The sequence below is a fragment of the Python bivittatus genome, unplaced genomic scaffold (assembly GCF_059951505.1).
Source record: "Python bivittatus isolate LINGU-HERP-01145 unplaced genomic scaffold, Pbiv_v1 ctg000070_np1212, whole genome shotgun sequence".
Classification (NCBI taxonomy): Eukaryota; Metazoa; Chordata; class Lepidosauria; order Squamata; family Pythonidae; genus Python; species Python bivittatus.
The window spans coordinates 42786257-42812332 of NW_028277034.1; the positions used below are offsets into that span (position 1 = coordinate 42786257).

At 37.7% G+C, this 26076-nt stretch overlaps 1 protein-coding gene across 1 annotated transcript in view; it reads left to right on the top strand.

Moving 5' to 3' along the window:
- UNC5C (unc-5 netrin receptor C) overlaps window positions 1-26076 on the top strand; it is a 341537-nt gene that overhangs the window by 223326 nt on the left and 92135 nt on the right. Inside the window, exon 4 of the mRNA XM_088133037.1 lies at window positions 25116-25219. Within this exon, the coding sequence (XP_087989163.1) occupies window positions 25116-25219 (104 nt within the window). The remainder of the gene's footprint in view (window positions 1-25115; window positions 25220-26076) is intronic.

The window sequence follows — 26076 nt, forward strand, 5'->3', positions numbered from 1 at the left end:
CAAGTGAACTAATATCTAATAGTGTCCTGCAGAGCCCCCACTGCCAGATTTCCTCCCAGTGCTCTCCACATTCTGAAGATTAAGTAATCACTGGGGTGCATGCAAAGGTGAATTGACCATTGAAACAACTTCTCCATCTGCAGCTTGGAAAAAAAAATAATTAAACGTGGAAATTGGCTCCATGTGGTGAGATGGTCAATTTCTCCAATCTGTATAGGCTGACTGTTTTCTTGAGGTGATAATAGTGAACAACAATTCAATGCTTTGGGCAGGTAATGTGAGAAGACAGTGGACTAAGAATTATTATCCTTGCCAAAGTTGAGGGGAGGAAAAGGAGAAGAAGGGAAATATAATAGGTAATGTGCATGGATGAGATAAAAGAAAAGATGGGACTGTCCTTTGAATATCTACAAGGCATCACTAGAGATAGGTCAAGGTGATTAGCATTTGTTTCTGCAATCATGATCAGGAGTTGAACCCAATAAAAACTAACTACGTTCATCTTCCATAACTGATTTTTCAGAACCTTAAGTTGATTTCCTTAATACCTCTGGAAAAAACAAAATGCAGCTATTATCTGTGAAGGCTAAGTTATTTAGAATCCATCATGACAATATCTATACCTGTCCTCAGAATTATATGACTGCCCTCAGCCCTGATATCTAGGTTAAATATGTTATCTGAGGTATGGAAGGTTATATCTGCTGGTATCTTCAAGTCTTGAAAGTCTGGTGCCAAAACCTGGATGGCAGGGCCCCTTATATTTTATTCCTTCATACAAATAATATGTGAAAGTAGAAATATCTGCTAATCTCTTATGAGGTCATATCCACACTGAACTTTTGAATTGCTCCAGTCCTGTGCTCATGGTAGTTTACCTCTGAGCCAGCTTAAGAAAAATCTGTCTGGCCTGAGACAGTTTGGCAACATCTTGAAAAGGACTCGGTCCAGACTGGAGGAGTCCACGTTTTCCTATTGGACAATTCCTCTGCTGCTGGACCTTCCCACTTCCATTCCATCAAAGCAATGGCCAATCACATTCCTTTCCATAGGCAAGCCTTACTGCACACAAATACTTCAAAAGGCTGTATATATGTGTGCATGGATATATGTGTGTGTGTACATACACACAGATATATACAATATATATGCATACAAATTTAATTTAAATTTATACATACAGAGTTGAAGCATCAAAATGTATATATATTCAGGTACAATAACCAGCTTCCCCCCCCCCCCCCATTTTCCACGGATTCCTTTAAGAATGTTTTCTGTTACCCCTGGACTTATTAACCAAAAAAAAAGTGGAGGGAGGGGAAAAAATGAGGTCAGAGAAAGAAAAAAAATAGCAATTAAAAAAAATGTTGCTAGATTTCAGGGACATTCTGCATGTGAAGCAAGTTTTCTGACCACTGTGCCATTAATATAACATGTGAATAGAAGCAGCAAAAAACCTTCTTGAAGAAATACTTTGGAAATAAGGCAAGGAGCCATTCCTTCCTCTGCAAAGTTGCTAGTGAACTCCTGGAGTTAGCCTGTAAGATTGGAAAGTGTACCAGCCAAAATGTAGACAACAATTTCAGGTGGCTAAGGAGAAACAGACCTTTTAAAACACAATAGAAAAATCACACCCAGATATCTTATAAGGTAAATTTAAATGCCTAGTTCATCAGATGCAATAGAATTGTATTTTGTCCATTCTATCCAATGTCTATTAAATGGAGGCCTGGTAAATTGACAGTTTAAATTAAGACCTGGTAAATTGACAGGTTTTCCTGCTGCTGTTCAGCACAGCATATTTCTCACACACCTCATTTTTCCAGTACTGGCTAAAATCTTGAATCAGCAGTGCACCATTTGTCTTTTGTTCAGCATACATGTTCTCTAGATTTATGACACTTATTTCACGCAGGAACTTAGGCTAGAGTGATATAACACAAATTTCTGTTTATGGATCTAAAGTTATATAAAGGATGTGATTTTTTTATGAAGGGCACTGAAGAGACAGCACTGGCAGACAGTATTTGTTAAAAGTTGCTACCACTGAATACATTTGAAAGAAGTACTGTAGCTCAGTGGTCTATCTCAGTAGCTTGCTTTTGAGCTAGAGCCTCAGCTTTTTCTTTTTTTTTTAATAGCACTTATTAAAAGTAGAATGCTGGCCAGGAGTATCTTTGCATTGATACAAAAAGGTGCTTTTTACAGATCTTTCATAGAACAGAGAATCTGCATGATTTATCTAATGTGAATCAATCGTCTTGTCTACTAAAAGTGTGCTCCTGTGAGTTTAGCAGGGCTTGTTCCTGGATGTGTGTGTGTGTGTGTGTAAAATTTCTCTAATATATAAGGCTCAAATGGACAAACTGCATGTTAACTGTACTTCCATATCTTCCAGTAACAATCATATACTGTAAGTATTTATCAAGAAGGAGATGTAACTCTGGCATTTTATTGAGATTATGTTTCTGGCAACGAGCACATATTTAGCCTCTGGGGAGCTTTCTGACAGTTAAATGCCAAAGTAACTATCCATTTAAAGTACTATCAATGAGTCCAAGAGAAGTTGAAAAATGTTGCATAAGTTATTTTAAACGATGAAATGAATTTTTTTTAAAAAACTATATTAAATTATGAAATGTATTTGATTTTGGTTTTTTGCCATAGTACTCACGACAGATTGCCAGCATATCATATTTAGACTTTTAATTGAAGTTATTGTTATTTAATTTATCAGGGTAACATATCAGAGTAATTGGTGTGAGTGTAATTAGCTTTCTACAGTAAGATTTATGCATGATAACTCCTCTTCTCTGTGTTGAAGTTCTTCAAATGTTTCACTTAGGTGTGATTTATTGTTTCAAGCCAACCAGGGTTACAGCAGAAATTTGTTGCTTATTAGCTAATTGTGACACACCAGATCATCATGTCATTTGGTCAGTATGCAGTTATCAATTCATGGACTTTCATATCATGATGGTACTTTTATGCCAACCTCCTATTATCCAAAGTTTATAATTAATATTTTCGATGATGATGATGATGATGATGATGATGATGACAGCAGCAACAGCATCATTCTGACTTAACTGAGGAACCTTTCAAATTATTATTTTAAAAAAGGAAGACTGAAAAAAAATCTGCCCTTATGATAATCAAAATTAAGACTATAAAGTGGCTTCAGGTATCATAGACCTGAAGCACTTTTAGAAGCAGCAGTTTTGAGTTTTTAAATATATGATTTTGGGCTTCTATTTTTAGGCAAATACCTACACTGGTTATTTTGGATAGTTAGGCAATGCAAAGATCCTCTAATTTATGATGGCAGAATAATTACTGTTAAATGATCAAACCCTTGGCCTGAAATGAAACAGTAGCAGTGGTAGGCTTAGTGATGAAAACTTAATGTTAGTGAAATATGCAGAATGGTCACCACAGATCATTCAGAAAACTTAAATTACAACAAGGATGGATTACTTATAAATATAGATTACTCTTTCTAAGCATGCTTTGGATGGAGAAGAAAAGAAGCAAAAGTCTGGCTCTCCGTGATAGTGGGTAAACAACACCTTCTCTGTGTTGGAAAATATGGGGTTTCAACCAAGCCTGTCTCACACGAGCACAAAGGGAGGGGTGGCTTCACTGCTTTGTGTGGGACGGGTGGCACAAAGGGAGGCCTAGCTTTGCTGCTTTGTGTGGGAGGGGCTTGGAGCCTGCCTTTTTTCCTGTTTCCCTCATTTTCCTTCTCTTCTCCTCATGGCTCTCCTGAGGAGAATGAATCCTCTCTCCTCCTCTTGGTTTTTGTACTAACATTTCATAACCCCAACATAGGGTTACGGGCCCAGCATATCAGCCCAGGAGGTTTCTTTGGTCTTACAGCCAAGAAACTGCTTGCACATTTAAAAAAAAAAAAAAGGCTCAGTTCGGATTTTTCTCTTTTTCTCTCCTTTTAACAGTGGAGAGGGAGGAGGGGCTTCCCCCTATCCCAAAGTTGAATGAAGATAATTTTTCAGCTTGGCTATACAGACTAAGGCTACGATTGGACTTTCGGGACAGCCTAGATTGTTTAGGTTCCCCTCAAGTACAACCAGGGGATTCTGAGGAAGCCAAGAGATTATGGGAACAGAAGAACAAAGGGGCCGTGATTTTAATTTCTAGTTCACTACCTGATCACAGACTGGCAGAAATAAAAGATCTTCCCACTGCCAAAGAAATGATTGAGAACCTGAGGACATTATATTTAGAAAATGATGATAAGAAGATTATTTCGTTACTGAGGGAATTGATTGCATCTAGTTTTTTAAAAGATGAGGATATTAATGAGCATTTATTGAGAGTACAGTCTATCTTTGAAAGGCTGAGCACAATTCAAAATCTCATGAATGAAAGACTAAAAATGGCTTTTCTATTAAGCTCATTACCTGACAAATATTACCCTTTCGTACCAGCGCAGAATTTACAAGGGATGAATTTGTCTCAATTGTTTGGAGCAATTAGAAGTGAAGTGAGACAGAAAAATTATTTGTATTTCCATAAAAAGTCAACAAAAGACATGGGTTACCTGACAGAAATAGCTAAACTGAATTTGCATTGTCTCTTGGAGTTCCTTGGGGATTGACATCAGGCCTAGCCCAAGGAACTCCAAGAGACAATGCAAATTCAGTTCAGCTATGTTTATCAGCTACAACCTCTAGCAAGAATCTTCCCAGACTGAAACCCCATCTCCCAAGTCAGCCAGCCACAACATTGTGAATTCCTCAGGGAGGTGCCAGTCTCATCCTCTTGTATCTCCCACGCTTCTCCGGCGAGCTAAGAAAATGTTTATCTCCCTGAGCCTGGCCTTCATAATTCCATTCCATCACAAAATACCAGTCAAAGTGTGTAGTGTGCATCAGAGGAAAGGCAACGAGGCCTGCCATACCCAAATAAAGGGGAAGGCATGCAACTAAACCACTTGAACTTATCCACGCTGATTTATATGGATCTCTTCAAATATCAGCAGGTGGAAACAAATACATAATATGTTTTATAGATGATTTTTCCAGGCATTGTGTAACCTACCTGATGAAGGAAAAGTTCCAAACTGGGGATATGCTGAAGACATACAGTACGTTGCTATGGTGAGGAATAAATTCAACCAGACCCCTCAAGCCCTTCAAAGTGACAGAGGTGGTGAGTTCATTTCTAACACCATGCAGACATACCTAACACAACTAGGCATAGAGCACAGATTAACCACTCCTTACACGCCAGAGAGTAATGGAGTCACAGAACGAAAGAACAGATCATTGATGGACATGGTAAGGTCTATGCTGTTAGAGGCAGATCTACCTGACAAATACTGGGCAGATGCTGTTACCAGAGCTACATACTTGCAAAATAGATTGCCAGCCATAGCCAATAAGGTAGCCTTTTGAGCTTTGGCATGGGTGAAAACCAAGTGTCAAATATTTAAGAGTGTTTGGATCTAAGGCCAATGCCCATGTACCAAAAGAAAGGAGATCCAAACTAGACCTTAGAGCTGAAGAAGGGGCATGATTGGCTACGCTCCAGGAAGCAAGGGATATAGAATCCTGAACCCAAAGACGGGAAGAGTAAGTGTATGCAGAGTGTATACTTTGATGAGAGGGAGAGAGGCTGCTGCACTCAGGTGGATAATAACTGTGGAGAAACCAGCAGCAGCAGTTACCAGCCTGAGATGTTCAGCCTGACACCAGAAGACACAACCACATCAACCCAGAGGGAGATGGAAGTCCAGGAAGAGACTCCACCAGAGACAGATGATGAGGCCGAGGATGCAGAAGAGGGTGAACCACCAATCGTCACTCCTGAACCTGCTCTGAGATGCTCATCACGACCCAACAAAGGAGTCCCAGCTGACAGACTTACCTACCTCACAAGGTCATTGTTACCAAGCGAACCCACATCATGGAATGAGGTGCTGCAAATGCCAGCAGATGAGGCAAGTGAGTGGAAAAGGGCACCACAGGAGGAGCTAGATGCTCTGTACAAAAACAAAACATGGACTTTAACTAAACTACCAAAAGGCAAGAAGGCCATAGGTTGTAAGTGGCTGTTCAAGACAAAACAAGACGAGAATGGAGAAGTACAAAGGTACAAGGCCAGATTGGTAGCAAAAGGCTACTCACAGAAATATGGACAGGACTATGATGAATGTTTTGCTCCTGTTGTGAAACACACCACAATTAGAATGCTTCTAAGTCTAGCAGCATTCAGGAACATGGACATCAAACACTTAGATGTTAAAACTGCATTTTTACATGGGGAGATAGAACTTTACATGACACAGCCTCCAGGCTTCACTAATCCCAATACCAAGCATCTCGTTTGCAAGCTTCAGAAGGGGATATATGGCCTGAAGCAGGCAGCCAGAGCGTGGAACAAGAAGTTAAACCAAATACTTCTTGACCAGGGTTTCGTTCAAGGAAAAGCTGATTCCTGCCTATACATAAGACACAGAAATGGGAGGGATGTGTATATACTTTGTTATGTGGATGATTTAATGATTTGCCACAATAACAAGAGGGACTTTAATGATATTGTTTCTCAACTAAATAGAGAAGTAGAAGTGAAGCATCTGGGCAATGCCAGCTACTACTTAGGAATACAGATCGAGAGAGAAGAAGATGGGAGCTTTCTTCTAAGTCAGAACCAAAAGATTCTAGAACTGTTGGAAAGTTTAGGATTGCAAAATGCCACTCCTGCGCCTACACCGATGGAGATGGCTTTCCACAAGCAACAAGAACCCAGCGATCTCCTACCAGAGAACAATGAATATAGAAGTGCCATAGGAAAATTGTTGTATCTAGCCACCACCACTAGACCAGACATTGCAGCTGCAGTGGGCATTCTATGCAGAAAGACAAGCACGCCCACAGTCTATCTCCATTTTGTCCAGAGTTCCATGATTTCACTACAGTTCTGTTCACATTCAATTAAGAGTGCATCCTAGAAAATCAAGTATGTGTAAATAATCAATTAGCATGATCCAGTGGTTAAAATGTTTAAATACGAAAGCCTGATGAAAGGTGACTTCAGAAAGTAACTTGGACAAGGTATTTAAATTATTATCTTCGTGTGAGCTTAGAAACTTGCAATATATGATGCATCAGCCATATCCACCTGTGCTTGAGCCCTGGGTTGTTGCATAAATGCAATGCATCACAATAAAATAATAACAGTTTCACATCAAGACAAAAAAGAAAATACAATACAGATAAGAATTTAGGGCAAAGGTCAGGAAGGCTGGTTTCATGTTCTAATATAGAAAGGCTTGTTTAGGGCACTATATGGTCTTGATGGGAAGCAACAGACTTCAGCTGAACTCAGACGGCAAGACTGAGTGGCTGTGGTTTTGGGGGCCCGCTGGTTCCAGGAATATGCCATCTTTGGTCTGGATGGGGTTGCACTACCCCAGAGAAACCCAGTATGCAATCTGGGAGTCCTCCTAGACTCATGACTCCTGCTCGATGAGTAGGTGGCAGGAGTGTCTAGGAGGGCCTTTGCACAGCTTCATCTTGCCAGCTGCAGCTGTTCCTGGATTGGCAGGCCCTGCTTACAATCACTCATGCCCTAGTCACCTCCACATTGGACTACTGCACTTTACATGGGGCTGCCCTTGAAGAGTATCCAGAAGCTTCAGCTGGTACAGAATGCAGTGGTGTGGGCAGTTATGTGTGCTTCAAGAACACAGCATGTTACACCTCTGCTCTGTGAGCTGCATTGGCTGTCAGCTTGCTTCTAGGACCAATTCAAGATGTTTGGTTTTAACCTTTAAAACCCTTCATGACATGGCACCAGGCTATCTGAGGGACTGCCTCTCCCTGATTATATCAGCCTGCCCCATCAGATCTCGCAGAGAAGGCATGTTGCAGGTAGTCAGCCAGGGACCTGCAATTGGTGGTCCCAGGAGACATGCTTTATCTGCTGTGGTGCCCACCTTATGGAATATCCTTCCTCCTGAGATTAGATTAGTGCCATCCCTTTTGCTAGTTCATAAGGCCCTCAAGACCTGGTTATGTGATCAGGCATGGACCACCCAGGTAACCAGAGATCTGCTTAGATAGCTCCATTGCTGAGGGGGCCATTTTTATTCTCCTGCCCACATAGTTTGTATCTTGGTTTTTATGGTATTTATTAATGTGGTTTTTATATTTTTATTGTGCTTTTATATTTGTTTTTATCTTTGTTGTATGCTGCCCAGAGTCACTTTTGGTGAGATGGACAGCTATATAAATTTGCTAAATAAGTAAGTAAGTAAGTGAGATCTAACCCTAAATTGAAGAAGTATTAGACAAACTCTGCTTTGCTTTCTGAGTATAGCCTTTCTCTTACAAATTGTTTCTGTGTGTTTCTGTGAGTGTATGAATATATACTGTATATATGAGTGAATGTTTGAATTAGATGGCCTTTTTCAAGAGAATTTCAGTTGACTGTTAATCACACATTGATCAGTCTAGTGAAATTAAAGATGGCCATAGCATGGCTCATATAGTTCATATGGAGCTTCCAATCAGAAAAATTGAGAACAAAATGAACCCCAAGCATTCCTGTGAATTTTTCTTTTTGAAAGATGCATTGCTTTTTTTCTTTATTCCATTTTTCTCCCAAGAACAAAAATAGAAGTTCTAGAAGAAGAGAATTAATTGCGAATTTCTTGTGACCTTGTTTGGATTTATTTCATGGGTACAATTCCTTTGAATAGCAAGGATTGCAGTAAAAATGAGGCCAGTAGAAACTAGATAATATAATCAGCGTACCTGGAGAAACTCCAAAGTTTGGCACAAATACAAAAAGCCACAAGAAAAACAAATTGAACAAAACAGAAACTGCAACAATGCTGATTAATACTTGGAAAAAGAAAACATAATTATTTGTCTGAAAGTAAGAATATTTTCACATGATTCTAAGTCCTTCCTCCAAATATTTTCTGATTTCTTATCCATCATCCTGAAAGTGTATAATAGACAATATATATTCCAATATATTATGGTTTTATTGCTTGAATCAGATATTTTAAAAGATTGGACTTTAGTCAGTTTGGCTAAAGTAAAGGTGGTATCAGCATTGTCAAGCACCCCTACAAAATTTTCATCCCAATAATAATTGGTACCTGAATTTTTATTACAAAATAATCTATGTTGATTATTGGAGGAGACATGTTTATTATTTGAATGGATGGCCATCAAGAAAGTTCTGCCATCTACCTCTTTCACTAAGGCAAAAGTTTTAGCAGCTCCTGGGAAGGCTGTGATAGCTATCCTCAATATGAAGGGAGATATAAAAGCTATTACGGTCAGTGTTAAAAGTTGACACTGAAAGTACCAGACTGTATGAGAACAAGATCAGAACAACCAAGCTGGAAGATTGGGGAAAACCAGTGAATATACCTATAATTGACTTACCTGTTTAAGATTGTTAAAATAATTTCCCTAGAATCTCACTCTTCCCTGGCCAATTTATATGTGATTGGAACTCTAGAAGGAAAAAAAATGAAATTCCAGGAAAAAAAGCCAGCCAGTTCATTTTATGGAAGTTCTAATTCAAGAAATACTGCCTTTGCCTGAAGACTTTCAACTAAATATTGAGATAGTTCACTGCTTTCTAGCTTCTCCTTTTTGTTCAGCTAATAAATCTTAGCCATTAAAAGGGAAGTTCCTTAGATCTGCTATGCAGAATGAAATTTCACAAATGCCTGAGTCACTTAGGGGACTGAGCAAATGAATGGGGACTGTAAAGTACAGAGATGGCCTTGAAGAAGGTATTCAACAGCTGTTGCATAAACACCACCTTACCCAGGAAGGAAGGATGGAGTGAGAAAGAAACTCAAGATTGCCCTGCCTTGATTCTCTTTGGTATAAGAGTGGGGAGAGGGAATCTCTCTCAGGCTTTCGAGATTCTGTTATATCCTACAATAGAGTTCCTGTAATCCTTGTGGAATCTGTTTTTTAACTGGCCTTCCTTACAAGGTTGAGAGGGACATTAAATGTCTCATAAAATATTTTTCCCAGATTATAAGAAGGAACTTAATAAGTCAACAGAGCTAGAAATATTATTCAAGAGAAGAATCTTTGATAAATCATCATATTTCCAGATGCTTTTGCTTTGTAGTTGTACGGCAGGTAGAAATCTTTCCCTAATCATGTAGAGAATGAAATATATCTTTTTATAGAAGAGAATACAACTTCTTTAAATTCTTGTTGAAGGAGGAAGATTAAAGTTTTTATTCTTCGTGTTTTCCTGCTATGCTTTTTGCATACAGACTGCTAAATTTCTTTACCACTGACTTTTAATTACACATTTGCTTATTGTATCTCTGTGCCATCGCTTACAAAATATTACAATTTGAAATTTCTGCTGCATCTGTGCTCTGTCTTCCTATCCTCTCTGTCAGTCCCCCTTTCTGCTCTTATCCTAATTTTTCCTCTTTTTCTTCCTTGTTCTAAATCTGTGTTCGTTTTAGATTAATAATTTTAGTAGGTTAATCAGTTAAGCCTTTTTCTCTTCCCACTGGATCATGTAATATTAATAATAACAATCATCTGACTCACTTATTAATTTATGTAGGAGGTAAAATAAAAGTTTTCCACGATGTCTGACTACCACTAATTGATGTTTATAGATTTTAATTGCATATTTGTATATTTTAATCATTTTATTTTTCTCAGGTTTTGGGGACTTGGGATATTGATACAATACAGATGTAGCATGGCTATATAGAGCTTATTTGTCTTTTTTAAAAAAAAGTTCACTTTTTTAAAAAACAAATTCTAATGTCAGTTTCCTTTGTAATGTGAACTGTTTTATGGTTGGAGTCTCCATTCAAGCATACAAAAGTTTTAGTTAAATTTTAAAAGATGGAAACTGAAAATGCTTTTTGGTAGGATAATTATCTTTTCCTTAAAAATAAACACCTTTTACAAAAACATGGCTGGGGGGAAATTTTATAATTTGTAATTCACAATGTTCAGACAGTATTGCAATTCAGTTAGTATGTTTTCTAAGATGATGATTGAAGAAGTATCAGATGGTGAAGGTAATTTTTTTTTTTTATAATGTTTTTTTTATTTTTACAACAAACACAAAACAAACATGAACAAACAAAAACATAAAAAGGCATAAAAAAGCATCTTCCATTTTATACCGTGTGTCAACCAGTTAAACTCGTTGGTGCCCCTTTCATAATCTTAAATTCTCATATCATCTATTCAAAAATATACTTGTATACTTATCAATTAACAATTATTAATCATTCATAGCTAATCTATAAAATCATATATTACAAAAAATTTTAACTTTCAATAGGATTAGTAATACATCTCCATCTATCTATTTTATGTGTATATATATAATAATTAATATCAAATTTCTATTATAAAATTTCCTAATCTATTACATTACTATATTTTCTCATCTAATCATTAATAAAAACAAATCCCGTATCATATAAAATTGCTTATCTTCTTACTCTAATTTCAAATCTCAATTTAACTCATCTCTGCACATTCCATAATTTTGAATAACTTCCTCCTGCATAAGTACTTTTTAATTTTTCCAATTCTTAAGAGTTACAATTCTAACCAATATCAGTTACAGTATCAATTACAATTCTAACCAAGTTACAGTTCTAACCAGATTTCACTACATGTTATACAATTTTTAGCTATATATCTCAGATTTATACTTTATTCCAGCGCTTGCATAATTTTGAGTTCACCCTTTTCATTCAATATCCCAAAATATCTGGCTGTTCATTCCTTTTTTCTATATTATTGGATAAGAGAAAGCAATAATAAGTGTCCTTTTGAACATTCTGCTTTTGGAAGCTTCTGTCAGTTCCATCATTGTTGTATTCCCCTGATTTTCTCTTTAAACATCTGCAATAGTTTCTTTCAATATTGTTTTACTTCTTCTTTTTGTACATTCTCTTAGTACGATTTTCCATTATAATCTTGTATAATCTTTTTCTCACCCTCAGTGCCAAGAACAAATCTGTCTCTCTTCATTTATCAGTTGATTAACCCTTTTAATTCTCAGTTTATAGGCCTCACAATAATTCCGTTTAATGTTTCTGATTTCTTGTACTATTTCTTCCTTTTCCAATGATCCCGTTTTATGTTTAATTAAGTCCATTTTAGCTTTAATATCTTTTTTCTTTTTCTTTTTCTTTTTTTTTTTTTTAAGAATTTCTGCAGCTCTTCTTCCAATTTTTTATAGTCATCCTCAATAGTTTAAAGATCTTTTTCTGCATTGTGTTTCTCGTATAGTCTATTATCTTGATAAACCTTCATTGAGTCAAAGGATCCTTTATCTTTGTTCTTGCCAAAAATAAGAGAAAAAAAGAAGCAAAAGGAGAGAAAAAAAAAAGAAGGAAAAATAAAAAGAAAAGGAAAAGAAGGAAAAGGCTAAGCCTCTTTAAAAAAAAAAATCCATCTGGGGGGGGAATAGAGAGCAAAGCAGAGCTTCTAGCAGAAAAAAGAGCTACTGCCACTAATCAAGGCTCTTGTGACTGGCTCAAACTTTCCATCTTAATGTTTTCAAAGTCGCTTTCAACTCCACTTTCTTGTTTATAGTTACGGATGGCACCTGTATAAACATGCACATCCCACTATCTTTTTAGAAAGCACAGGGTCTTTGAGCGTGCGTCACAATGAAAAAAAAAAAAGCACTAAGTCGCGCCTCTAAATGGCAGTGCAACTTTCTTTCATTTACTTTCTCTTAACTCCACTTTCCCCATTTCAAAGTCAAAAAGATATAAATTTCTTATAACAATAAAGAAATCTTAGTAAAAAAAAAAAGGCTTAAAATAAAGAGTTATTGAGTATTAAAAAGAGAAAGCCAATCCAGTTAAAAATATATTTTTTTTAAAAGAAAAACATCTTGTCAATTCCACTAAAAAGGGAAAGTTGAAAAGAAAAATTTTCTCCCCCTTCTTTTTTTTAATAGGGTTCAATCTCGCCGCTTAATCCACTTTTCTTCACTTTTAAAAATCTCTTTAAGTTACTTAAGGTGTTCTCTAAGAATAGTTGAATAGTAAAAGTCCATCTCACCCAGTTGACACCCTTCTCTTCCATCTTCCTTTGGAGCTGTCCCGGCTTTCGCAGCCATTTTTGGCTGCCTCTCCTCCGCCGGCTTCAAGAGCTTCTCCCCGGATCGATCTGGGACTTGCGGCGTCCCTGAGATCCGCGGGACGCGCCCTTTGCGTTCGCCATCTCTACGGGACGGCTTAGGTCCATTGGGACCGTCCGGGAGAGGAGATATCGGCTGCCATCCTGGGAGCCCAGGATCGCCCGCCGTATCGCCGCGACGCCAGCTCCGCCCCGTCTGAAGGTAATTTTTTAATGTATATTGTCAGATATCTGTTATTCCATAATTTATTCAGTTCAACCACAGATTCTGCAGAACAAATACATATTTATTTTCAACATCTGTATACTAAATTATCAGATTAAATAATAATTGGAGATGACTTGAATCAAAGTTTATATCCCTTTTTAGATTCTAATAGCCCACCAGGTATATTATCAGAGTCAGAATTTTTTATAAGAATTTAATGCAGTGAATGTTTGCATTTGACTAATGCTCGCCAAAGGGAATATAATTTCCTTTTTTCCCTGTATGGAAATTGTTTTTAGTTTGATTATTTAATAGTACCTTATTCTCTAGTCTCTAAAGTTAAAGAATGTGATAAGGTAATTACAATTGCAATTACAATGTCAGTGTCTGTTTATTTGATAAAAAAATTAAATACATTTTTAAAGTAGCCCTTGAATGCATGTTTGCTGAAATATATATAAAAATTTTAAGTGCATGAAAGATACAATGACAGAGGTTTTTTGTATTAGCAGGGATTCTGTTACATCATTGCATTTGGAATGGAACTGCCACTGTATTTATTCAAGGTCAAATTCTTGCATATATGTTTCTTATTAAAAAGAAGTAACAAGCAGTTGAAGTTAAATTCTTAACAGAGAAAGTTGAAGAATTGTTACCTTTTTATGCATCACACCCACCTTCCTAATGATATGATGATATAATATCTGCTAAATATGAACAAAAAGAACTAAAATTTGTGCAAAACAGCATATTTGTTACATTGCAATTATATAGAAAAAGAGAGGTAATTTACTAGTAACGTACTGGTTTTCAGGTGGAAACCTTGCTGCTGGACATCCTCTTCTTCTCTTTCCCTCCTCCTTTCCCAGGATTATGACTTCAAACAAATTAAACATAATACTCAGGATTCAGACTGAAATCAATTAAGCAACTATTCATCAGGGAAAGGTGGAGTTAGCTTTTCATATGTTCTTTAGGTATCCATCCTAGCTTAGTTCACTGGCTGGAACTTCAAAATTCAGCTCTTCTGCAGGCTCAGCATGAGAAATATTGTTTGACTCCACTGAAGTCCCGGCATATATTCCCATTCCTTTTTCTATGAAGATCAGATTCAACACCTGAATTTAAAGGTGCATATTAGTTCTAGATATAATTTTCATCCCTTTACCCATCAAACTTTTACATTATATATAAAATAGCTAATAAATCAATTCTGAGGTAAGCTGGGCATCTCAGTTCTGAAGAAGATGTCTTTAAAACTTTTGTGGCATTACCTTAAAGTGCTTCTTGACAGTTTATTCAGTTCAAGCATTCATTATTCACGCTATGTGGTCCAGATGCTATTTCTGCTTCTGAAGTTTCAAAATGGTCGGAAGCTATGGAGAAATAATCTGCTAATAGTCTTCTAAGTCCTTTTCGTACAGAAGGTTGATGAAATTTAAATTATTTTATTATGTGACAGCTAAAAAATGAACTTGAATGTTGTCTAATAAATTAGTAAAAAGTTGCCTTAAATAACATGAACATTTCTTCTGATATTAAAATAAGGTTAATACCAAAAAAGCCACATATATACAGGATCTTTTAGAAAATGTTTAGTAGTTGCAATTGTTTTCTATTGGAGATACAACTCAGGAATTGGAATGTTGAATCTTATCATTGGTTTTATCCTATTGTCACATTTTTAGACTGAAAACAAGAACATTGTTAATGTGACTTGATTCATCATTATGTGTTGAAGGTGCATGCTTTTCTTCAGTATATCTGTGAAAATATGAATTGTGGATGTTAAGTAGGACTGAGGAACCCAAGTTTAGACACAAAAGATGACTAGGTGGACTTTGGGGTTATCATTATTTCTCAGCCCTGCCTATCTCACATGGACTGTTGTTGTGAGAATAAAATAAGGGGAGCGGGTTCCCAATATAAGTCATCTTAACCTTTTGGAAGATAGGTAAGATGCAAATCAAATCTCATACTATTACAAACTTTTTTTCACCCCATTCCCTGTTTTCCCCTTGCTTGTTTTGTAAAACTTTTTAAAGGTTAACACCTCTGTAGTTTTTTTGCTATAAATCTCTGAGATGCCATGAATAATATGGAAAGTAATACATAAATTATTGGTGTCACAGCTTGAAATTTAACGCTCATTCAGTTATCTTCAACTTGTCAAAACCAGCAATGAATCAGATGGCTGAAACAGAACCACTGAAATTCCTTTCTGCTGAAAATGATTCTGTAGGAGCCCTGTGAAAAAGTTCATCATCTGAGAACAATTTCTTGCACTGTATGAATTACAGCAAATCTGCCAATCTTTGCCTATAACAACGTGCACAACTCTTTGGATACTTTTTAAAAGTAATTCTTACTTTTAGTGAACTTCATATACAGGGTGTACCAAAAGTGAGTCCCCATAGACAAAGTCAGGGCCCATAGACATTTATTATACAAATTACATTAAATGTTCAAATTGATTGCCATTTTCTTCTAAAAGCTTCCTTACTTGTTTGATGCATAACCTTTGAAGATTCCGAAGTATAGCATCATTTTCGATGATGATGATGATGATGATGATGATGATGATAATTTGATTGTGATTGGTCTATGAGACCTGACTTTTGGTATACCATATTCTTCCTCCTCCTTTTCGTCTACTTCCTTGTGTGTTTTTTTCAACATATATTGGATCCATATATCCTATAGACATCTTTTCAGAAATAACCCTATTGGTTTCTGTAAGTTATTACTAGTGAATAGATTTTCCGTCTAAATGCTTCTATCAGTTTGATAAACTATGATATGCTTCAATGATGGGAGGCATAAAAAAAGGTGTTCAATGAAAACTGGAATAAGATGTGATATGTGTTTCCATTGTTTATGTAAATCCAGTGATACCCTTCTACCACAGATGTATCTATCTGTGTTTCAGGATAAAGCTTTGCCTAAATATTGGGCTATACATATCTCCATAAATATAGATTTTAAATATCACCTTACTGCCTTGTAGGAAGAGAGCCATGTTAGTCTATGGGGGCTAACCATAAAATCAGGAATCTGGTAGCAGCTTTTCCAACTAACTTATGTCTTTTAATAAAATTTGTTGGTCAGAAAAAATGCTACCAGATTCCTGTTTTTTTTACACTATTTTGGAACTGCCATTATATAGGTGTCAACATCTGAATTTGTAAACTCTGAGTAAAGGATTCCCAGGATCTTTAAAATTGAATAATTTGAAATTATGTGCTGAAAATGGTGCTTAAGCATGAACAATTTTCCTCTAAATCAAGGTTTCTGTTACATAAACATGTAAATACAAGCTGTGCTGGTTTATCATAGAATTCTGCTGTATTTGTTTTAGAAAAGTCCTAGCTAGGATCGCTGAAAAGAACATGTGAAAGGCATAAGTCCTTAAGGTCTACCAAGAGTAGAAATCCATCTGTCTTTTTCTGACAGTAATGCAGCATTGCGCAGTATGTTCCTAGTTTACATTTAATTCCTGGCCGACAAGTGTCTGTTTTTCATGCCTATTCATTAGTCACCCTTGTATTACCACTGCCTTGAAGGCACCTCACCTGCCTCTTATCACATTTTGCAGAACATGATAAAAGATATCTTTTAGCTTTACCACAAACAACTTCCATCATAGTAAGTCAAGCAAAAGTACCAGAAGGAGATTAAGCAACCATTTTTTCAAGGAAAAAATTCCCTATGGATTATGAATTTAAAGAGGAAGTGGTAAGGCAAAATAAAATCTGAATTTAAATGGCAAAAAAATGCAGTACCTATTAGAAAGACATAGTGTTTCAAATGTAAAACAAATATAAGAAAATAGATAACCTGAAGGAAAAGGAGAGGCTTTTTGTTGTTGTTGTTGTTCAGTCATTAAGTCGTGTCCGACTCTTCATGACCCCATGAACCATATTGCGCCAGGCCTTCCTGTCCTTCACTGCCTCCCTGAGTTTGCTCAGTTTCATGCTCATTGCTCCAGTGATGCTATCTAACCATCTCATCCTCTGCCGTCCTCTTCTCCTTTTGCCTTCAATCTTTCCCAGCATCAGGGTCTTTTCCAAAGAGTCCTCTCTTCACATTAGGTGACCAAAGTATCTGAGCTTGAGCTTCATTATCAGTCCTTCCAATGAGCAACCAGGGTTGATTTCCTTTAAGATTGACTGGTTTGACCTCCTAGCAGTCCAGGGGACTCTTAAGAGTCTTCTCCAGCACCACAGTTCAAAGGCATCAATTCTTCGGCGCTCAGCCTTCTTTATGGTCCAGCTCTCACAGCCATACATTACTACTGGAAAAACCATAGCTTTGACTATGCGGATCTTTGTCGGCAAGGTGACATCTCTGCTTTTTAATATGCTATCTAGGCTTGCCATAGCTTTCCTCCCAAGGAGCAAGCGTCTTTTAATTTCATGGCTGCAGTCTCCGTCTGCGGTGATCTTGGAGCCCAGATAAATGAAGTCTGTTACTGCTTCCATTTCTACCCCTTCTATTTGCCAGGAATTGATGGGTCCAGATGCCATGATCTTAGTTTTTTTAATGTTGAGTTTCAAGCCAGCTTTCGCACTCTCCTCCTTCACCCTCATCAAGAGGCCCTTTAGTTCTTCTTCACTTTCTGCCATTAGGGTGGTATCGTCTGCATATCTGAGGTTATTGATGATTCTCCCTGCAATCTTAATTCCGGCTTGTGATTCTTCCAACCTGGCATTTCTCATGATGTACTCTGCATATAGGTTAAATAAGCAGGGTGACAGTATACAGCCTTGTCGTACTCCTTTCCCTATTTTGAACCAATCGGTTGTTCCGTGACTGGTTCTAACTGTTGCTTCTTGGCCCGCATACAGATTTCTCAGGAGACAGGTAAGATGGTCTGGTACCCCCATCTCTTTAAGAATTTGCCAGAGTTTGTTGTGATCCACACAATCGAAGGCTTTTGCATAGTCAATGAAGCAGAAGTAGATATTTTTCTGGAACTCTCGTGCTTTCTCCATGATCCAGTGAATGTTGGCGATTTGATCTCTAGTTCCTCTGCCTCTTCGAAACCCAGCTTGTACATCTGGTAGTTCTCGGTTCACGTACTGCTGAAGCCTAGCTTGTAGGATTTTGAGCATAACCTTGCTAGCATGTGAAATGAGTGCAATTGTGCGATAGTTTGAGCATTCTTTGGCATTGCCCTTCTTTGGAATTGGAACGTAAACTGACCTTTTCCAATCCCGTGGCCACTGTTGCGTTTTCCAAACTTGCTGGCATATTGAGTGCAGCACTTTAACAGCATCATCTTTTAGTATTTTAAATAACTCAGCTGGAATACTGTCATCTCCACTAGCTTTGTTGTTAGCAATGCTATCTAAGGCCCACTTGACTTCACTCTCTAAGATGTCTGGCTCAAGGTCAGTGACCACACCAGCATGGACATCAGGGACATTAAGATCTTTCTTGTATAGTTCTTCTGTGTATTCTTGCCACCTCTTCTTAATCTCTTCTGCTTCTGTTAGGTCCCTGCCTTTTTTGTCCTTTATCATGCCCATCTTTGCACTAAATGTTCCTTTCATATCTCCAATTTTCTTGAAGAGATCTCTAGTCTTCCTCATTCTATTGTTTTCCTCAATTTCTTTGCACTGTTCATTTAAGAAGGCCTTCTTATCTCTCCTTGCTATTCTCTGGAAATCTGCATTCAGTTGCTTATATCTTTCCCTTTCACCCTTGCTTTTCACATTCCTTCTTTCCACAGCTATTTGTAATGCCTCATCAGACAGCCATTTTGCTTTCTTGCATTTCTTTTTCCTTGGGATGGTTTTAGTTGCTGCCTCCTGTACAATGTTACAGACCTCCATCCATAGTTCTTCAGGCACTCTGTCTACCAAATCTAACCCTCTAAATCTATTCATCACCTTCACTGTGTATTCACAAGGAATATGATCTAAGTCATATCTGAGTGGTCTAGTGGTTTTCCCTACATTCTTCAATTTAAGCCTAAATTTTGCAGTAAGAAGCTCATGATCTGAGCCACAGTCAGTTCCTGGTCTTGTTTTTGCTGTCTGTATAGAGCTTCTCCATCTTTGGCTGCAAAGTATGTAATCAATCTGGTTTCGGTATTGACCATCTGGTGATGTCCATGTGTAGAGTCGTCTCTTGTGTTGTTGGAAAAGACAGTTTGCTATGACTAGCTTGTTCTCTTGACAGAATTCTATTAGCCTTTGCCCTGCTTCATTTTGTGCTCCAAGGCCAAACTTGCCTGTTATTCCGATTACTCCTTGACTTCCTACTTTAGCATTCCAATCCCCTATGATGAAAAGGACATCTTTTTTGGTGCTAGTTCTAGAAGGTGTTGTAGGTCTTCATAGAAGCGGTCAACTTCAGCTTCTTCGGCATCAGTGGTTGGGGCATAGACTTGGATTACTGTGATGTTGAATGGTTTGCCTTGGATACGCACTGAGATCATTCTGTCGTTTTTGAGGTTGTACCCCATTACTGCCTTTCCCACTCTCTTATTCACTATGAGTGCAACTCCATTTCTTCTAAGGGTTTCTTGGCCACAGTAGTAGATATAATGGTTACCTGAATTAAATTCACCCATTCCTGTCCATTTCAATTCGCTGATTCCCAAGATGTCGACGTTCAATCTTGTCATCTCATGTTTGACCACATCCAGCTTGCCTTGGTTCATAGATCTTACATTCCAGGTACCTATACAATATTGTTCTTTACAGCATCGGACCTTCTTTTCGCTTCCAGATACATCCACAGCTGAACGTCCTTTTGGCTTTGGCCCAGCCGCTTCACTCTTTCTGGAGCTACTTGGAAATGCCCTCCGCTCTTCCCCAGTAGCATATTGGACACCTTCCGACCTGAGGGGCTCATCTTCTGGTGTCATATCTTTTAGCCTTCTAACATTGTCCATGGGGTTTTCTTGGCAAGGATACTGGAGTGGGTTGCCATTTCCTTCTCCAGTGGACCACATTTTGTCAGAACTCTCTGTCATGACCTGTCTGTCTTGGGTGGCCCTACACGGTATAGCTCATGGCTTCACTGAGTTATGCAAGCCCCTTCGCCACGACAAGGCAGTGATCCATGAAGGAGAAGGAGAGGCTACTTGTTATTAATATAGTATTTTATTTGATAAAACCTCAGATCCTGGCAGTTCTGAGAGATAAAACTGTGTTTTTGAAAGGTTGAGACTTCTGTTACTAAATGGGATAGATCAACTCAGATATACAATTGCATCTTCTATTTCAAGAGATTCTGTAGACAGCTAACTTGAGGCCCTAGAGATGTGTCCTTCTCAGCCATTGTCATGAATGGCATGCTGGGAAGGGACAATATGTCCAACACATCTTGAGGAGACCAAACTAGGGAACTATTAAGATACTCTGGACCAATATTTTAATAGCAAGACTTCTGTACATGAACTGACTTTTATTTTTAAATAATTGAACTTATTTCAGTGAAAATTAATGGAAGAACTCTTGATGAATTCTCTGAGAAAAGTAAATATAAGTAAGGTGTGATTGAACTGCCTATTTTTTTTAAAAAAAAGTTTGGGTTGATTTTAATTTATGCCATAAACAGTGAGCAGAATCTCACTGTTGTTTGGAGGCTTTCAAACACAAGCTGGTATTTACAGAAACTTATTCTGAACTTGCCACTACAGGTCTACATTCTTAGAAGTTTTATTTTTCTAATTCTTTGGAGTCTCAACCACCAGTTTTTTGCAGCTATAAAGTTATCTCCAATGATAACAAAGGGCTTTACTTTTTTCACTCAATATCTGACAAAACAGACAAGTTTTCCATTGATCTTTACATAGCTTTAGAACATAACATGTTTGAATCTGTATAGCAACTGCTCACAACAAATGAAAAAGCAACAAATACAGTGTTGTGAAATAATCCACAGATCTGAGAAAAGAGAATTGTATTGTATTACTTGAAAGTTGTCAGATAGCAGTCTCTTCAATTAGCAGATCATGGACATCACAGAAAGTCAGGTTTTTTTAGGTGTCTTATAATTTCATGTAGTGATAAATATTGTATCAATTACTTGATGAGCATGATTTAAACTTTAGGTCAGCAACTGACAACCTGGGGCACCTTTAGTGTTTGGGGGACTAAAATTCCCAGGATTCTCAGTCACCATCTCCAACAGCTATGTCCCAGCACAACTGGAGGATACCAATTTGGGGAAGACCACTTTAGATATGCAACAACCATAACACACCACATGTATCCTTAAGGAAAACAGTGGAATCTGAATTTAAGAAGTTACCTCTCCTCCCCCAACAAAGGGGAATAAAATCAGTTTCCAGTGCTGATTTTCTGCATTGTAAACAACTCTCTCACTAGACAAACTGTGGAAAAATCTTGCCTTCCTTTTAGGCAAAAAGAGGTTTTGTTTTATTTTTTATTTTGCCCTTTTTAGCACATGGTATAGGGAAGAGACTTTATCACAGGGAGAACATGAGTTCTGCATGGGGAAGCACACAGACGTTGTACTTTGTAATCAACAACAGATTTACCTACTCTCCTTACCTCTTTTGTATTTCTAAAAAGAATATATGGGCTGATTGGCTCACTCATGCAGTTGCCACTGATAAGCACATTGCACAGCTAATCAGTGTCTGTCAGTGTAGTGGATTAGTGGAATACAGTTCTAAGGGCACAAACGGAAGCAACCAACAAGCTCTGCTGCCTTGTAAACACACAATTATGTCCTTTCTTTAAAAAGGATATTATTCACTTGATAATCTCCAATGGGTACTTTAAGGACATTACAACTTATTATGCCAGTCGATATTAGAGGTACTTTTAGTTCGTAGATCATTGACCTGGTGGAGAGTAATGGCATTATTTCAAGTGTAGCAGCATATCAGACCATTCTGATGGAAGTAAAGAAAAAGAATTTTTTTCCAAAGTGTGGCTGGGAAAAAAAAAAATGCTATCTGTGGCTGCCTGTGTCACCTCTTTTTCAGTATGTAGAACAGGATTTATGCTGTTGGAAGCAGTAAAAACAAATTATCACTGTTACAAGTTAATGAAGCTGCTTCTAGAATGATTCTTTCATAAACAAAGTGTGTTAGTAACAGAGAAGATTAAAAACTTGTACATTAATTTCGAGTCTAAATTAATGCTTCAGAAAGTCAAAATCCAGGAACTAGCTTAGATTTTATCTATTCCAAGTACACTCCTGCTCCTTTCACTGCAGTAAATATAAATGTTTCTGGTTTACTGTCTTGGCGTTCTTTATCACTGTATCTATGTATGCTAGTGCAATTATTACTGTATTTTTCTCTTTGTCATCCCAGGTTTAAAATGGCAATTTGCTGTAATAATCTTTGCATATACGGAAATGCAGGCTGCGTGAAGCAGTGAAGGGCTTTTAGCTGGCATCTTTTGTGTCTAAAAAAAAAGGACATTTTATTTATTGTATTTATATCCTACCTTTTCCCCTGAGACTCAAGTTAATATATGGGGAGGGGGAGTTATCTCCCATTATTTTATTCCTCCAGCAACTCTGTGTCATAGGTTGAGGTAACGAAAGGGACTGTCCGAGTCACCCAGTGGTTGACTGTAGAATCAAACTCAGGTGTTCCCAGTCCAGCTCCTTAACCCAATTGGACTGGCAGCTAAACATCAGTTCGACAGCAAATTAAGCTAATACAGGACAGTTCCAACTACACACTTTGTCAGGTTCAGCCCAAGGAACTCCATGAGACAGTGCAGATACGGTTCTGTTGCATTTATTAGCTTCCACCTCAAGACAGAAATCTCTCCAGACTGAATCTAACTTCCCAAGCCAGCAAGCCAAAACACCATGAATTCCTTACAGTGGTGCCAGTCTCATCTTCTTAAACTTCCCACGCTCCTGTTGGGGGCTAAGGGAATGCTTATTTCCCCGAGCGTGGCCTTCATCCAAACATTCCTTCACACACTTGCAGGCAATAGGATAACTTCTCTGCCCTCCAAGTTCTTGCTGGCTGCTCATTTCTCTGCCTGGCACTGCTGGCTAGTGGTGCCAACAAATGCTGCAGTGCACCAATATGTGTCATATGAACAGACATATGTAAGTATCCTGCTGAGGCATTTGTCCTGAGCAAGGTTGTTTTCTGCTCACACATACACAGGCTTTCCCCAGTAATGCTGTCAATGACATTGTGAAGAAAGTATCTGGGCAAAGTAAAATTGCTGCTAATGATCAAAAGGGAAAAGGTTAAAAGTGGAGAGTTCAGGAGTATAAGGTGAGAGTGTTGCTCTCTACACGTTGTCATCTGCAACCTGAGGCAACTGCTTTATTCTTTGTAATGGTTGGGGACAGTTCTAAGCTATGGACACCTTGTACTTATCTTTGAATACCATCTACATACCACTGAATCCTATAGACAACTGATCACAGAGCCCAAGTGCTCCACTTTTTCAATTTTACCCCAAATCTTCCACACTTGCAAATTAATTTATCACAAGTTATATAAATGGTTATTGACCAAGTTTAGGAAACTGGGGTAAGCAAAGAAATGAACCATCTTAACTGGTAACATTATTGCTAGTAGTCACTAGGACATTATTTTATCAGATGGCAATCCCTAAGGAGAACAGAAAGAACAGGATAAGGAGGGTAAGTGACTTTATAAAATGATAACAATTAGATAACACTTGGTTACATCTGAATTTGATATCTACCTTGCAGTGTATGTTTCTATAAACAGTGTTTTATAGGTAACCTAAAAGATCCTTCACAGTTTCAATGGTTTGCCACAGAACTTCCTTGACAAAAGTAACCTAATTATTAGAAGGCCTTAGGTCACCTCTTTGTTAACAGTAATTATACCCATCAACCTTATTCAGTGCATTCTGGATTCATCCCCACAAAGCAAAATGGCATCGTGCCATTTCAACAGATGACTGGCTAAGGAATTATTTCCAATTAAGTTTCCAAAACAAGTTGGAAAAGGAAGCTGTAAAATACCAGATTGTCAAAGGTAAAGCCCCCCACATGTTCCATGTTCATCTGTAAGTAAAAAGCCAGTCTCTATGGTTTTGTCACAATCTCAAGTGAACAAAAGACAGGTTGAGGCTAAGCAGATATAAACACCTCCCATTTTTTTAAAAAAATGATGAAGTCAAAGAGCAAGTTTTATCCTCAATCTACTTAAATCTCTCCCTTTCGCTCTCTTATTTTATCCGATACAAATAATAACTGGCATTCATTCCTATGGAGCTAAGTGCAGAGCAGTAGACGTATTGTCTAACATCCCCCACCCCTCCATTAATAAGATGGTCATAACAGAGCATAATGGGAATCTTTCATTGAAAATGATACTTATACATTCTCTTTCTACATGGCCATCATGTCACCTTAATGACTGGTGCTTTGCTGGTGTTATAATTAGGGATGGCTGAATCAATCATATTCCAGTCTATGCCAGTTCAATCCATTCCGTTTACTTCTGAAAAAACAGCTTTCTTTCTTTCTTTCTTTCTTTCTTTCTTTCTTTCTTTCTTTCTTTCTTTCTTTCTTTCTTTCTTTCTTTCTTCCTTCCTTCCTTCCTTCCTTCCTTCCTTCCTTCCTTCCTTCCTTCCTTCTCTATGATAATCTGCTACTTTTGTATGCAATGTTGAACCTTAGGAACAGCATCACAAAACTTAAAGAACTGCAATCCACATATTAATCCAGGAGATTGGTTTCAAAATGTGGAGTAAATAGTTTACCTATCTGCACCCATAACAGCTACTATAATGAAGTGTCTTTTTCATCCACCCTAGATTTACGGAAGACTTTTGAACAGGAACCCTTAGGAAAGGAAGTATCTTTGGAACAAGAAGTCCTCCTCCAGTGTCGCCCACCTGAAGGAATCCCAGTGGCTGAGGTAAATGACAGCAGTCTTTGGGGGGTGGGGGTGGGGAACTGACACAGTTATCCTGAGACCTAATCTGTGGCTAATGGTGCAGTGAATTAGGTGATGGCATGATAAATGGGAGGTAATGGACATCTAACTGCCTGCTGTTGGTAGAATAGATTGATTGGGAACTGATTAATGACTTCGGAGTCAATTAGAATGCCCCACTAGGCAGAGTTACAATGGGATGTTCCTTTGACTCGTATGCTTCCTCTGTGTGAAACAAGACCGCAGCAAACGTCGGTTTCTAAGACAAGCACTGAGTAGAATTTATGAATATATGTAACTCTTTCTTCCCCACCTGGCCATGCCCATATTCTAACACTGAGATAACCAGCTTTTCTATATATTATTAAAGCATTTTAATGCTGCATTTTCTTTTACTGCTATGGTTATATATATGGTGACTCATTTAGACTGCTTCACTATAAGTATGCACCTGCTGTAGTCTGATAAGGATCTGGAACAAAGGAAAACTATCGTCCATCTTTTCATGTTCCTTTACTTAACAGCAATTAAAAACACATGAAATAAGTATTTTGATATCTATCTTGTGGAAGTGATCCTACTGAGAAAAGAAAAAGCTATAAATGTTCTGAGTAGGGAGCCCATCTGTTAAGAAAAGCCTACCCTCCAAGCTTAGAGGTCATCCTGCTTTTAAAAATGCTTGTGGACTTTTTTTTTAATTAGACTTAAATGCTTCTGTTTTTTCAACTTGTTGATAGAAGTATATAATGCTTGTTTCACACCGAATAAATCAAGGCTTTATAATGCAGTCACAGTAAGCCCTTTCATTTGGTTGGAACTATTTGGTGGCATGCTACCCC